Raw genomic sequence first — 14,217 nt, forward strand, 5'->3', positions numbered from 1 at the left:
CGCTTTCTTTTACAAGAGCCAACGAAATTTGACCTAAATGAAACATAACCACTTTCATTGTTAATTTTGCGAGGATCACAGCACTGAAACTTGCTGCCATTAATAAAACAACAAGGAGCAGTAAAGTACCACTGACCATTTATCGCAAAAGGAGGTAAATTGTATCTATTTTCCCATCGGTAGAACATTCAGACAGGGAAAGAATTAACGATTTAGCAAAAAGAAAACAAAAGCTACTTAACGGTATGACAATCCATATTTCCAACTGGATCTTTTACTAGATTTTTGAGGTGTAAATGCAAGGCCAAACATTTCTTTGAGGGCATGCCCTTGTTCCAGGAGTCCAATCAAGCTTGCCACAACGGCTGCACTCTCCCTAACATGCTCTATGTCATTGGGCTCTGACCATAGGCACTGAGCAAGCTGCAGTCTTCTCTGTTTCGAGTCCAATTCAATTCCCCACTTGGCATACAGGCTCTCTCTTTCAGCGCCAGACAAATTCTTTTCCATCTGCCTGCAAAGCATGTCCCTTTCGCGTCGAAGCAATCTTAAACTGTCAGAGGGGAAGCCAACCTTGTTTTAGTTATCAATTATAGCTATGATTTTACATGTTCAAGAGGATGGAAAAAAAAGTGGCACATTCAGTATAACCTTGGCGCAGAAGTAAAATGTTGATGAACTGTTGATGCCTTATCGACATGTTGTCGAGATACTGTGCTCTTTAAGAAGGATAATCTCCTCAATTCCACTTCCATGTAAATAGAATCGGTTGGATCACCTTTGAATAGCATGTAAAAGCAAGTTCTATGGATTAAGGAAACATGACATTCATGCCAAAGCTGAATTATCTCTTGTTGCTTTTTCTCGAACTCACGAGGCCATAATGTAGGAGGTTGCAGTGAATCTAGAGTTGATTTCTGACCCACATACTTTGCGGTATCCTTGGCTCCCAATTCTTGAAACACATTCTTTCCAGTATCCTGACAGGGGCAAAAAAATATTAAGGAAAGCTTATTAAAATGATTACTGCAACTTCAGTTCATGTTCATTGCTTACTGGAAATACTAAATATAACATGACCCGTAATTTAGTTTCATCATCTTCGCATCAAAAGGAAATTTTGTGGGAAATGACTATTTGGTATTGAGGAGAAATTTAAAACCAATTTAGATGGCAGTTACCAATGGAAAAAGTTCTGCAAAACAAAGTGTTAACATTCAGAAATATGTGCACAAAATAAAGATCAAAGAATTTACAATAACATGGTAAGATGCCATAATCTTCGGTTCCAAGCAATTTAAAGATTTATTTGTTTTTTTATAGATGTGTTATTAATTTGCATCTCCAATTCATGGTTTACAAGATCTACACATGATATTATTAACTTAGAAAAAATTTATGATAGAGTTTAGTAATTATATGGAGAATTCTAAAAAAGAGAGGTGTTAGCATAACATATATTAAACTAATTAAGGATATGTACGAGGATATAACGACTAGAGTAAAACTTCAGGCGGAGTAACTGAAGTATTTTCAATAAAGATACGATTACAACAAGAATCAGCTCTAAGTCCCTATCTTTTTATACTAATTATGGACGAACTCACTGCACACATTCAAGACATAGTACCGTGGTGTATGTTGTTTACAGATGATATTATTTTGGTAGATGAAACATGAGAAGGAGTAAATGCTAAACTAGAATCTTGGCGGAAAACATTAGAAAGAAAAGATTTTAGGCTTAGTAGAATAAAGACAGAATATATGAAATTTAAGTTTAACAATATTAGATCTAATGAGACAATTGTTAAGATAGAAGATTACGAGTTGCTCAGAACCGAGAGCTTTAGATATATTTAGGATCATTTTTGTAAAATGATGGAGGGATTGAGATAGATGTCTTACATAGAATACAAGCAAGATGGTTGAAATGGAGGAGAGCGTCGAGTGTTTTATATGACCATAAAGTACCTCTAAAACTTAAAAGAAAATTCTACAAAACTACAGTTAGACCTGCTATGTTATATGGAGCTGAATGTTGGGCTATGACTTGAACACATAAGTAAAAGATGAGAGTTGTAGAGATGAAGATGTTAAGGTGGATGTATGGACATACGAGAATGGATAGACTACCAATTGAGAGCATTAAAGAGAAAGTCAGAATTGTATCTATTAAGGAAAAATTCCGAAAGGCGCATTTAAGATGATACGGGCATGTACTTTGACGACCAATAAATGCTCCAATTAGGTGATGTGAAATTATGACAAACACGTATATCAAACGAGGAAGAGGAAGACTAAAAAAGACTTGGTTAGCAATAATAAAACAAGATAAAATTTATTTAAGTATAGATGATATAGCCAACGGTAAAGTTGTTGCCATGTGACCAAAAGGTCACGGGTTCGAATCCTGGAAACAACCTCTTACAAAAAGCAGGGTAAGGCTGTGTACAATGGATCCTTCCCCGGGACATGGCGGGAGCTTCGTGCACCGGGCTGCCCTTTTTATAGATGATATAGTAGGAGATAGAGCTCAATGACGTAAAAGGATCCATATGGCCGACCCCACCTAGTGGGATAAGGCTTGGTTGTTGTCGTTATCGTCTAATTCATGGTTCTTTATAGTGAAATGTTAAGGATAAGAGATGAATTGATTTATGCAGACCAGATAATGAACATACGAGTACAATCAAGAGGGTAAGCTGTTTTTTTTCTGGCACCACCATCTTTTAATAAATCCTCATTCCTTCATGCAAACATTTGAGCATTTTATTTTCACATCTGGAACAAGCCTCTGAACACCCATCTATCTACATGAAATAAGTCATAACCTGAGTGTGGAGGAAGAATTTTCTACATTCTTTGATATAACTACAAGCATCTTCTTAATTTATGGCCTTAATGGGAATCTCAAAGAGCTTTGAGGTGTCAACTGAACCTTCATAAATAACAAGGATATTATGAACTCATAAAAAAGATGAATTAGGTTTCAAGAGGTAATGATGAAGAAACCAAGAAATATGGTGTCTTCACGTTCACATAGACCTAAAAGAGGGGACCAAGTCGCAACACTTGTAGCCTTTAAGAAGAAAGATGTAGCAAATGTAGCTAGGGCTCAATTTGTCATATCACTATCCTAAGAATATGAACAAAGCAAAATAATCAAAGACTCTCAATTGATTAGGGATTACACAACTTTAGAGACCGTGGGAATTGCATCACGTGCTATTATGCATAGCAATAAGTGTCTTAATATAAGTCTATATACCATAATGCACTAAAACAATCAAAGACCTTAATTTTTTTTTAATTTCCTTGCTATTTTGCAAGTCTATATATCATAACACACTAAATGCATAATAGCATGTTTGATGCTACTGTTATGTTAAATACTTAGGGAATCTCCCCTAAGAAAACAAGTTATGTAGTCAACAAAAACAAAAATGAGGTGGGCTATATCCTAACAATAATACGTCCACGGTGACATTGTGTAATGAAACATGAAGTGTTCAATAAAAACAACACTACTCATTCACCATGGATATCATACCTGATCAATAGTTGATTGTTTTTGTTCATCAACTTGAACCATTTCATTGAGCTCTGTGTAGTCAACTGACCTGTCCATCTTGCCACTGGAAGTAGCTTCTGTGTTCAATAGCTTTTGAACGCTAAAAGATGTGCTATCTCCAGAATTCTGAGATCCTCTTGCTGATAACTTTCTAATAGTATCTCTGAAGTTCCAGGCAATTCCTTTCTTTTGTAATTCTTCAGGCCTTCCATGGAATCCATCTAAAGATATAGTAGGTGATGTATTATCTACTTTGAGCCAAGTTGGAGAGCTCATCAGTGTTGACCTACAACTTATACTTCTACTTAATGGAACATCTTTAGATCTAGGATCCTGCAATGTTGAACATGGATGGAATCTATTTGGATGTGCTTCGACAAAGCTGCTAAGTGTCTTCTTTACATTCTGAAGATGTTGTTCCAAAGTGACAGGATTGGCATTCATAAAATCCAGATCCCTTTGTCTCTCTGGTTCACAATTCCCATATATGTGCTCTGGAGTTGTGACACTCAACTGTTGGAGGCTATTGCTTCCTTCAGTTAAGATGGACTCTGAATCTTCGCTCATATGCGCACCATTCACTTCAATGCAGTGAACATCCTGATACAATTGCTCAAATTCATCATTGAAGTTTTCACCAATCCACTGACCACCTTGATTCCCATTTGACTCGATAAACTTGTGATTTTGCCCCAAGTGTCTTGGTGATGGATTTGTGTAGTTTCCTGTTTGCAAGCAGCTCTGGTTGTATGAAGCTACAAATCTTGAGGTGGCAGAAACAGTACAGAGATCAGTGCTATCTGATGACTCAGACATTGGGGGTAAATAATGACCCACATAATGTCCATTGAGTGGTGAGGTACTGCTTGGCTCCTCCTGGAAGAAAAATGAGAAATAAATTAAAAAAAAAACTTAAATATGATAAAAGTTAAGTTTGGACAGAAGGAAGAATAGACACCCATGGTCTTGAAGAAGGATCCTTTCCAATAACTTGCGGCGAATTTTCTAGTTGAGAATGAGCTATATCCAATTGCTGGATCAACTTGTTTATCTCGTTCTCCATCTACAAAAATATATATTACAAAATCAATTAATTTCTAAGCTTGCAGCCATGTACTGAGCAAATTATTATCATTTCTGTTATGTAATATTATCGAAATATAGATGGCTTGTTCTTAAGTTACCAGAATATCCCAAAATGAATGCATGTTCGATTCTAATCATTTTCTAGTCTGAAAATGTTACATTATTGACAAACGAAAAGAAAGCTGGAGCATCATATTTCAAAGGGAAAGACAGATCCAATCTATCCTATACTGACAAGCATGGACCCTATGTTAGCTAGCTTAGTTGGTGAGAGTCTTAGGAGTTATTACCTTGGTCTGTTTGGAACCCATTGTCATAAAAGAAGTGAGGGCTTCCACTATATATTATTTTAAAAACATGCACTCTGTGTAGATCAATGGAGAACAATGATCCATGCAACTGATTCAAACAGTTGAGAGAAATACAAAGAAATTATTCCTACTGTACCAACTTAGAATTGTAGTCATAGGATAAGTATACGAAAGAATATAACATACAAAACAGTGTATTTGCAGGGTTGAATGAAAAATTAGAAGACTATTTATTACCTTTTGAATTTTTAGGTCTTTCTCCCTCAGCATTGTTTCAACAGTAGGAGATATTCCTGGATATCTCAATTCATTCTCCAGCCTTGAGAGTTCTTCTTGCAAATGTTTGACTAATGCCTTATCTGACATAACTATATTCACCTGGGCACTGGTAACTACTTCTTTTGCACAACTGGCAAACTGAAGAGTGTGTCTGGACTGCTCGATATGACTTCTTGCAGGGCTTATTGTGCAAATGATGGCAGTTCTTGCATTACCCCCCAGTGATGGCTGCAATATCCGTGTGAGCTTTGAATCCCGATAAGGAATGTACCCATTTCTTCCCTTGCTGTGAAAACCGAGACAGGTACAGTGGTAGATCAAGTTATGAACTAATAAAAGGAGAGTTGCAAGTTGCAAATGAAAAGTATATCAATTTTAAGTGCTATTGACATTCTAGAAAATGACCAAATTATGGATCATCAAATCCACAATATCAGTTCACTTCGAAAAAGCATTGAGAGTGCACAAGTATAGCTTGTCAATTTCGACACTATTAATTATATGTTCAATCTTTAAATACTAGCATAATATAGCATAACTTTGCATGCATAGACAGGCTTGCCTAAGGTTTCGTGAAATGGTAGATACCTATCACAAGTATTGAAGGGAATTGGGACTGCATATTCAGCTAAGGGTACCATATATAGTTATACATATTTGCATATTTACAAATTTGTCATGTAAATGAATATTATAATTTTATTAGGCATATCGTTATTAGAGTTTCATTTTCATATTTTAGACAATTATTTTATTTAATAAGTTTTATTCTCTTCGATCAACAGGAGAATTTGTTAGTATCCTAAGGTAGTTTTGATGTGATCAACTAAGTTAGGTTAGGTCCTGTTGATTTTTAACCCTGTGTCTAAGTGTGTAGGAACTTAAGAGCACAGGAAGTTGAGCGAAAGATGCAACTAGTGAGAAGGACGGCACGGGAGAGAGTCGACGGGCTCGGTGCATCTGAGGGACGAGGTATTGTGGAAGAGTACATGAGCGGATGAGAAGGAGGCGTGCGGTGTTTCCGAGGGACGAGAAGCCGAAGCGAAAGATTGCTCGAGGATACGAGCAAAAGACGCAGCTAGCGAGAAGGACGACACGGGAGAGAGTCGACGAACTCAATGCGTCCGAGGGACGAGGCGCTGCGGAAGAATACGCCGGCTGACGAGAAGGAAGCACGCGGTGATTCCGAGGGATGAGAAGCTAGGAGCGGAAGGTTGCTCGAGAAGGCTAGAAGTTGGGTTCGGGTGAGCCCTATTCCGGATGGTCGAGATCACCCAAGCGTGCAGAGTCGGAGTGGAAGACCTGGACCAAGGTGAGCGGAACCGGAGCGGAATACCGGGACAAAAAGTCAACAGGATGTTGACTTTCTTGGTCCGGGCGCCCGGACTGCCGGACTTCGGGCGCCCGGACTGGCCGGACTTCGGGCGCCCGGACTGGCCGGACTCTGGGCGCCCGGAAGGGTTCCGGGCGTTGGACTAGGATTTTTATCCGAAACGCGTTAAACGTGACCGTTGCGACGGGGATAAAATTTTATCCCCCTCCAGGCGCCTTAGAACCCCTCCAGGCGCCCTGACCAGAGCTATAAATTATAACCCTGGTCCCAGAACAAGAATAACATTGGAAAACACTTGTAATTGATTCTACTTGATTCTAGCTTTGTTATTGTGAGCAATCAACATTGTAAGAGGCTTTTTCACCTGAAGGAGAATTTGTTTAGTGCGCTTTCAACTTCCTTGGATTAATAACCTCCCCGATTGTAACCAAGTAATTTCTCCGTGCCTCTTTTTTTTAGTTTGTTAATTATTTTATGCAAGTGTTTATCTTGATAAAGCTATAAGTAGAGGAATGTCTTTTTTGTTTTATTTTGCAGGGCTATTCACCCATCTCTAGCCGGCCGCCAAGGGTCTTAACAAAATTTCCCCTAGCTTGGTACCAAAGCCAACTTAGCTCATTCTCCCTCACCGATTTGTCGCTTGAACCACCTCTTCCCTTCAACATTGGCTTCCCCTCTCTTCGGTATAACCACCACCTCCCACTTTATCTCCTGATGCTTTCGCAACGCTCTTATTCTCTTTGTTGCAATTCCCACCTTGTTCTATATTGCAGCAATATCCCTAGTGAAGGGATAGGATATAATGATCAGAACTTCCATCATCTCATCCTCAATTCACTTTGCTACCAAGGATGCATCTTCCGGTTCCACATGCACTAGCCATAATGCTCCAATGCCACCAAGGATTGATCTACCTTATATAGAGCTCTTCTCCTAGGTAAAACAAATATTAATCCTAAAAAGTAAAATAAAGTCTGGTTTCTGGATGGATCACATGATATTCAAAAACCTGAATCAATCAGCATGGAGAAATATAAAAAAAGAAAGTCAATATGGCAGGTCTTAAAACATTCGAATAACTCAAAAATTATTAATGAGGCATGTCAAAAGGAAAGGCAACTTAACTTCAGAGGAGTGAAACCAACAAAAATTCAGAGGAAAAGAAAAGACTGAAGAGACAAGGTTCAACAACCTCAATTTGCGAATAACAGATCCAAGTGTCAGCAAGCTTCGATTTATGTGGCAACCCTCAAGCCTAGTACCAGAAGATAATGTCTGAGATGCACGTTCGCTCCCTGCTAGATCAACAAAATTCTGCATCCAACAAATAGAATAAGCTTTCCAAAATAAACACCCTGTAATACATATGAACCGTCTACAGATGTATAAACAGAACAAAATAAAAAGTTTATCAGCCTACCACACTAGCTACGAGTGTACTTGAATTGTCTTTTCCCAGAAATTCTCGAGCACAACTTTCAATAGTCTGCAAGTTTCAGTCCATCAAAGGAAATATCAATGACTCCCAAAGCAGTATTGATGGGACATTCTTATGTCTTAACGAAATTATGAAAATAGAGAATAACAAACCAATCGAAGAATTTGATGAGATCTGGAGCTTGTTTCATTTAGAGATGTCTCCCCTATCTTTCTATGAGCTAAGGAAAATAAAGACCGTACAAGTTATTAAATCTGAGCTAGCAAAAGTGATATTCCTGAACTTTGCCTAAGTTACCTTCACACACAGAAATGAGTGCCTTAAGGTGGTTCCAGTCCGTTAAAATTTCCTCTGAAAGTTTCTCAATTACTGTTCCTTTCTGCAAAAGAAACATTTTCTTTCAACCCTTCAGTTAGGGGAACTGAACCACAAACAAGATTAGAAACTTCACCTCTGGATCATCCAAAAGCCTCAGGGGAGAAGAATCTGTACTTAATAGATCTTTTACAGCCTCATTGTAGATCTCTACTGCTGAAAACTTCAGCACATATGCTCTCTCATCATGCTGAAAAAAGGCCAAACTATTAAGTCAGAATTTTCTTCCAGAACCATAGAGCAGCAGGCCTACAGCTAGATGATAGAGTGCTAATACTATAATCTGCACTACCTTATGAATATATTCATATATATCTTGTGCAGCATACTCAGTTATCCCAGTCATTGTGTATGTTTTCCCACTGCTTGTTTGACCATAAGCAAAAATAGCAGCTGGAAAGCATGCATACCAAAATCTTAAAATTTATCTAATCAATTTTGAGAAAACAGATTGAATCCAGTCCACTTACAGTTAACACCACTAACTACAGAAAGAGCAACATCTTTAGCCCCTGCCTGGTACACTTGCTTAGTGGTGTGATCACTTTGAAACACTCTGTCTATTAGCAAGAATCATAAGGTGAAAATAAATTATTATCAAGAACTTCATCATTGACCATGCCAGGCAAAAAATGTATATCGTCAGAAATGAAAATAGACAGGCCGCGATAATATCCAATAGAATGTGCAGAACCTCACTAGCCGGAGCAACAACGACGGTGAAAAGTAATGTTTACAAATCAAGCTCACCAAATGTGTAAGCCGTGGGACTCATAGACCGCTCCGGTAGGCTGCTTCTGAAGATAACAGTGGTGTCATTGATGCACTCCCAATCACAAGGATCGTTCGATGCCATCTCCTTCTCACTCAGTGGCCTCAATCGCACCGAAACAAAAATCTTCTCCGCCTTGCCATCACCTCCGTCACCAGAAGCCGACTCCACCTTCTCCCGCCCAATCAGCTCCTCTACGCCGACCGCTCCCATTCCTAGCCTCTAAGTCCTACACCTGCACACCATTAGCAAAAAGCCATAGATATATAAAAAATAGCCAACAAATGGTTGAGAACAAACAAGTCTCAAGGTGAAGGATAATTGAGGAGTCGCTGTAAATAGGGAGTCAGATCAAGACTGACATACTGAAAGGTCCTATTTTTCATTTCCAAACAGTAAACATTCTAAACATCCTGCTCGATTAATCGCCGGCTTAAAGAAACTAAATCAGTCTGACTCATTTTCACAGTGAGGACGAATTAGAAGGGGGGTTTTGTGAACGAAATCCGGCAGAACCAGCGCGCGGAACAAGAAGATGCATTGGGCATAAAACGAGGATACAGGGAGCAGCAGATAGGTCATGGACAGGGGCAGGCATCCCAGACAGCCTACTAGGAAGAATAAAAAACATGTCCCTTGGATGTAGCTTTCGATTGAAAGAAGAGCTTATTCGATCTTACAAACGACGAGATTTCTCGGGCTTCGGAGAAGAAGAACTCGTGGCCGAAACCGCCTCGTCTCTTCTGCGCTCCGGTGAAGTAGCAGCAACCGCCTCCGCTACCTTGGGTTCTGATGCAATGGAGGTTTAAATTCATGCATCTCTCTGATGTGGCCTGTGAAAAATTGTTCGAGGCTCGGCCGGCCACCCAGAATTATTCGTGTAATTTGGATATTGGTTCTAACTAAAAAAAATAATATTTAAATTAAAGAATAATTTTTTTTATGGAGATCTAAAAAAATTTAATAATTCTTTTTTAATCAGATTTTTGTCTTTGTTTTTGTCGGTTTCCGTGGATGTTTAGTGGTTAACTGAATGTGGGGACCGCATCCTGTTCAGTCGGACGGGTATGTTTGGGGTGACGAAGATAGTACCGGATAGTGGGAGCGAGTACCGCACGTAAATACCTATGCGGGCCAAGACGGAAAATAAAAAACAAAAAGGGAGCGAAGTGGGACCCCTGCGCTTTATCCAGTAGAATGGCAGGTCGCTTGTGGGAGGCAGACTTCGTTAGATTTTGAAGAAATATATGTTTCTTCTTTTTACAATATCCCTATAATGTAATAAAAAATATTCGTTCGCTCCTTATATATTTTTTTTACCAATAAAAAAGAGTTAAATTATCAATAACTACTAATTATTAGTAACCTTATATCAATAAAGAAAAAATAAATTATAAATAATTATTAGTACAAATAATTAAAATATAAATAAAAATATATTTAAAAATATCAGAGGTTCGATTCAAAATCTCATATAATAATACTTTATATTTTAACTACCCGGTGATCGATCCGGTCTCACGTCATCGATCATCAGGGTAAATCAGAAAACGCACGTGACGACCAATCCAGAAGTCTGACATTCTTTGATTACGCTTCTTATTTGGAGAAAAATTTCTGTAAATACATCGTAGCTAGGGTTCGAACCGTGAATATCTGGAAGATAATTTGAATGTCCTATCGTAGTACCATGACCCCGGGGACATGATATCACGTATAAGATCTTTGAAATCGAGTGTTGTTTTATATTAAAATAGAATGATCAATTTGGATAGTTTGAATTAAAATTTTATTAATTTATTTAAAAACGAATCTAAGTGAATGTCATGCGGATTGCGGGTCTAAGACGACTCTCAGGACAAATTCTAGTTGGTTCGTGGATTTCGAAAAGAATTAAAACTTAAAATTAAAATGTAAAATTTAATAGGTTGATGGACCTAATTTATAATTCAAATTTAAAAGTGATAAGGAAGCATTGGTATATGATACGGATTATAGCGAATAATGATCTAGTGATTAAAGTTAAGATAAAATAGAGGTTAGAGTTAGAATGAGGGAGCACTTTCTATATGATTCTGTTGATCGTCTCGTGTTAAAACTCTAGGATCCTATTCGAGTGGTTATAAAGTAGGACACTTGAATAAAGTTAACCGACCGTAAAGCCGATCAGATATAAGGACTCTAATATTTTACTATATGAAGTTAGGAAATAATATACATGATTAGTCGAGTAGCCGACTGAATGCAAGGGAGCCTAATTAGGTGAAAACCTGACCAAGCTTTAAGCATTTAGGCCTTCTAAAAATCCCTTAGTATAAGATCGGCCGAACAGAGGTCGATCAAACATAAGATTCTCTGTGTATGCCCGGCAGGGTAAAGATTGAGCGTGCTTAGAGATACTTGACCTTATAAAACTCTTAGTATAAGATTGGTCAGACAAAAGTTGATCGAATATAAGACTCTCCGTGTACGTCTGACCAGGTAAAGACCGAGTAAATATCTTAGTATAAGACTGGTTGGATAAAGGCCGATTGAATATAAGGCTCTTCGTGTACGCCCAGCTGGGTAAAGACCGGGCGAGCTTAAGGACACATGGCCTTATAAATCTCTTAGTATAAGATCGATCGGACAAAGACGATCGAACATAAGACTCTCCATGTATGCTCGGCCAGGTAAAAATCGGGCAGGTTTAAGGACACGTGACCTTATAAATCTCTTAGTATAAGATTGGTCTGACAAAGGCCGATCGAACATAAGGCTTTCCATGTATATCCAGCTGGGTAAAAATCGGGCGGGCTTAACGACACTTGGCCTTATAGATCTTTTAGTATAAGATCGGTTGGGTAAAGGCCGATCAAACATAAGGTTCTCCGTGCATGCCTAGCCGGGTAATGACCGGGCGAGCTTAATGGCACTTATCCTTAAGAAACTCTACACGTCCACTCGATTAGATATAGGTCGACCAAGTTTAAGCTAACTAATGTCACATTTGTTGGTGCAGTGAGCCGACAAGAGGGGAGGGGTGAATTGCTTGAAATAAAAAAAATACCCTCTTCGTTCTTTCAACTCTAAAAATGTAACAACAATAAAATAACAGAACTAAAGAAAATTCAGCAGTTGACTTGGCTACAACCTGGATGGTTGTTAATCCAAGGCGATTGAACAGCTCACTAAGAATCTCCTTCTTTGAAGGCGGAGAAGCCTTTTACACACTAAAAGTTCTAAGAGTTGCTAGGAAGTTAGTACAAGAGTTGATGATCAATTCCTTAGCTCCAGGACTCTTTTTATAAGACCTAGAAACTCTATCTTCGGCTTGAGGGTGCCTCCCATAAGCATGGAGGGCGCCTCCAGCATGACATTTGAATAAAGTTTTATCCAAATGCGAAATAGACACTTTGATTGGTTTGAGGGCGCCCTCAATGACATTGAGGGTGCCTCCAAGGCATGGAGGGCGCCTCCAAGACATGGAAGGCGCCCTCCCACCTAAAGAAGGCGGAGGCGCCCTCAACAATGCATTGAGGGTGCCTTCAACTTACTTTTCCAGCTCCTTTAGGCCTTCGGAAGCTCCGATCGCTTGGGTGATTGTGGCCAACCGAAATATGGCTCAATCGAATCCAATTTTCGGCCTTCTCCTCGAGCAGACTTCTGCTCTGACTTCTTGTCCCTCGAATGTCACTTACGTTCTTCTTGTCCACCGGTGTACTCTTCCACAGCTCTTTCGTCCCTCGAATGCATAGAACCCGTTGGCTCCCTTCTCGTGTCGTCCTTCTTGCCAGCTGCGTCTTCCGCTCGACTTCCTGTGCTCCTAAGCTTATGCACACATAGACACAGGGATCAAAACCAAACAGGACCTAACCTAACTTGGTTGATCACATCAAAATAACCACGGGGTCCAACAATCTCTCCCTTTTTGATGTGTATCAACCCAAGTTTAAGTTAGGGTAAAACAAACAAGTAGTAATTTAAAGAAATTGCCATATTAACAATTTAAGCATAAAAATTGCAATAAAATAAATTGCAATATAATTTTTTTTATTATTTTTTTAAAAAATTCTAAGTTAAAATAAAAATATTTTACTCCCCCCTAAACTTGTACCTATTTCTCTTCCTTTGATCACATAAAAAAAACAAGATACAAATTTAAAAAAAATCGAAATTTTTTTTCAAGTTACGACTTTTCAAATTTTCAAGTTAAACAAAATTTTAAGCAATTCCCAAGTTAGAAATTTCAAAAAAAATTGAAATGTTTAAATAGTTGACAAGAATTTAAAAGCATTATCTTAATTGCTTATCAATTTGTCAATTAAACATTTAATTCGATAATCGGCTTCCAGGTTGTGGCGAGACACTAGACCTTCTTGGTTATTGGATCATCAACCACTTCTAGACAAAGCCTTTTAAGGAATTTAAATATTTAACTCTTTCTTAAAGCCAAAATAAAAACATGTTTTAATCTAAACAAGATTTTGGAACCTAATATAGGTTCCTTCCTATTGGGTTAATCAAAAATTTAGGAGGTATATATTCTTTGAGAATTTTTCTAAGTTGACCTTGATGATGTCTAATATACCAATTTAACTTACCATAAATTCTAATTTTTTATTTTTGAAAGTTATTTAAGCATGCATGGTCATTTTTCAATTTTTTTGATTTCAATTTTTAATTTTTTATTTTCTAATTTTAGATTATCATATAATTGAAGAGGACATGCTTTTGCTAAATTCAATTTTAATTCAATATTTTCCTTTTCTAGTTTAACTATATCTTTAGCAAGACTTCTAATAAATTTAAAGAACTATTTGGAAGATAGAGCACGTACTTCACTTACCTCAATTTTTGATGCTCCCCCTTCATCGCTACTTTCTTCTTCTGAGAATTCTCCCCTTCATCTATACTCATTTCTGAGTAGGTCTCATCATCCTCTAAATTTGAAGTCAACTTATTAGTGCAGCGAGCCGACAAGAGGGAAGGGGTGAATTACCTAAAATAAAAAAAAATACCCTCCTCGTTCTTTAAACTCTAAAAATGCAACAACAATAAAATAACAGAACT

The 14,217-nt window shown here is 38.0% G+C and overlaps 1 protein-coding gene across 3 annotated transcripts; it reads right to left on the minus strand.

The window, feature by feature from the left end:
• Nucleotides 1–116: 116 nt before the first annotated feature.
• Nucleotides 117–10,018, minus strand: LOC121979259 (kinesin-like protein KIN-7F). Of its 3 annotated transcripts, XM_042531217.1 has the most exons (15): nt 9,846–10,018; nt 9,144–9,400; nt 8,864–8,953; nt 8,686–8,786; nt 8,470–8,583; nt 8,316–8,397; nt 8,171–8,238; nt 8,001–8,066; nt 7,773–7,894; nt 5,206–5,533; nt 4,530–4,634; nt 3,551–4,447; nt 875–980; nt 652–778; nt 117–553 (listed from the first exon to the last, which is right to left on the minus strand). In XM_042531217.1, the coding sequence occupies exons 2-15, from the start codon at nt 9,376–9,378 to the stop codon at nt 238–240; spliced, it is 2,757 nt and encodes a 918-aa protein (XP_042387151.1). In that variant the 5' UTR covers nt 9,379–9,400; nt 9,846–10,018; the 3' UTR covers nt 117–237. The 3 variants fall into 3 exon arrangements, with proteins under 3 accessions (XP_042387151.1, XP_042387150.1, XP_042387152.1); XM_042531216.1 differs by having other exon boundaries at nt 652–980; XM_042531218.1 differs by lacking the exon at nt 9,846–10,018 and having other exon boundaries at nt 652–980; nt 8,864–8,949; nt 9,144–9,253.
• Between the last annotated feature and the right edge of the window lie 4,199 nt (nt 10,019–14,217).

This window comes from Zingiber officinale, chromosome 5A (genome assembly GCF_018446385.1).
Source record: "Zingiber officinale cultivar Zhangliang chromosome 5A, Zo_v1.1, whole genome shotgun sequence".
NCBI classification, from domain to species: domain Eukaryota; kingdom Viridiplantae; phylum Streptophyta; class Magnoliopsida; order Zingiberales; family Zingiberaceae; genus Zingiber; species Zingiber officinale.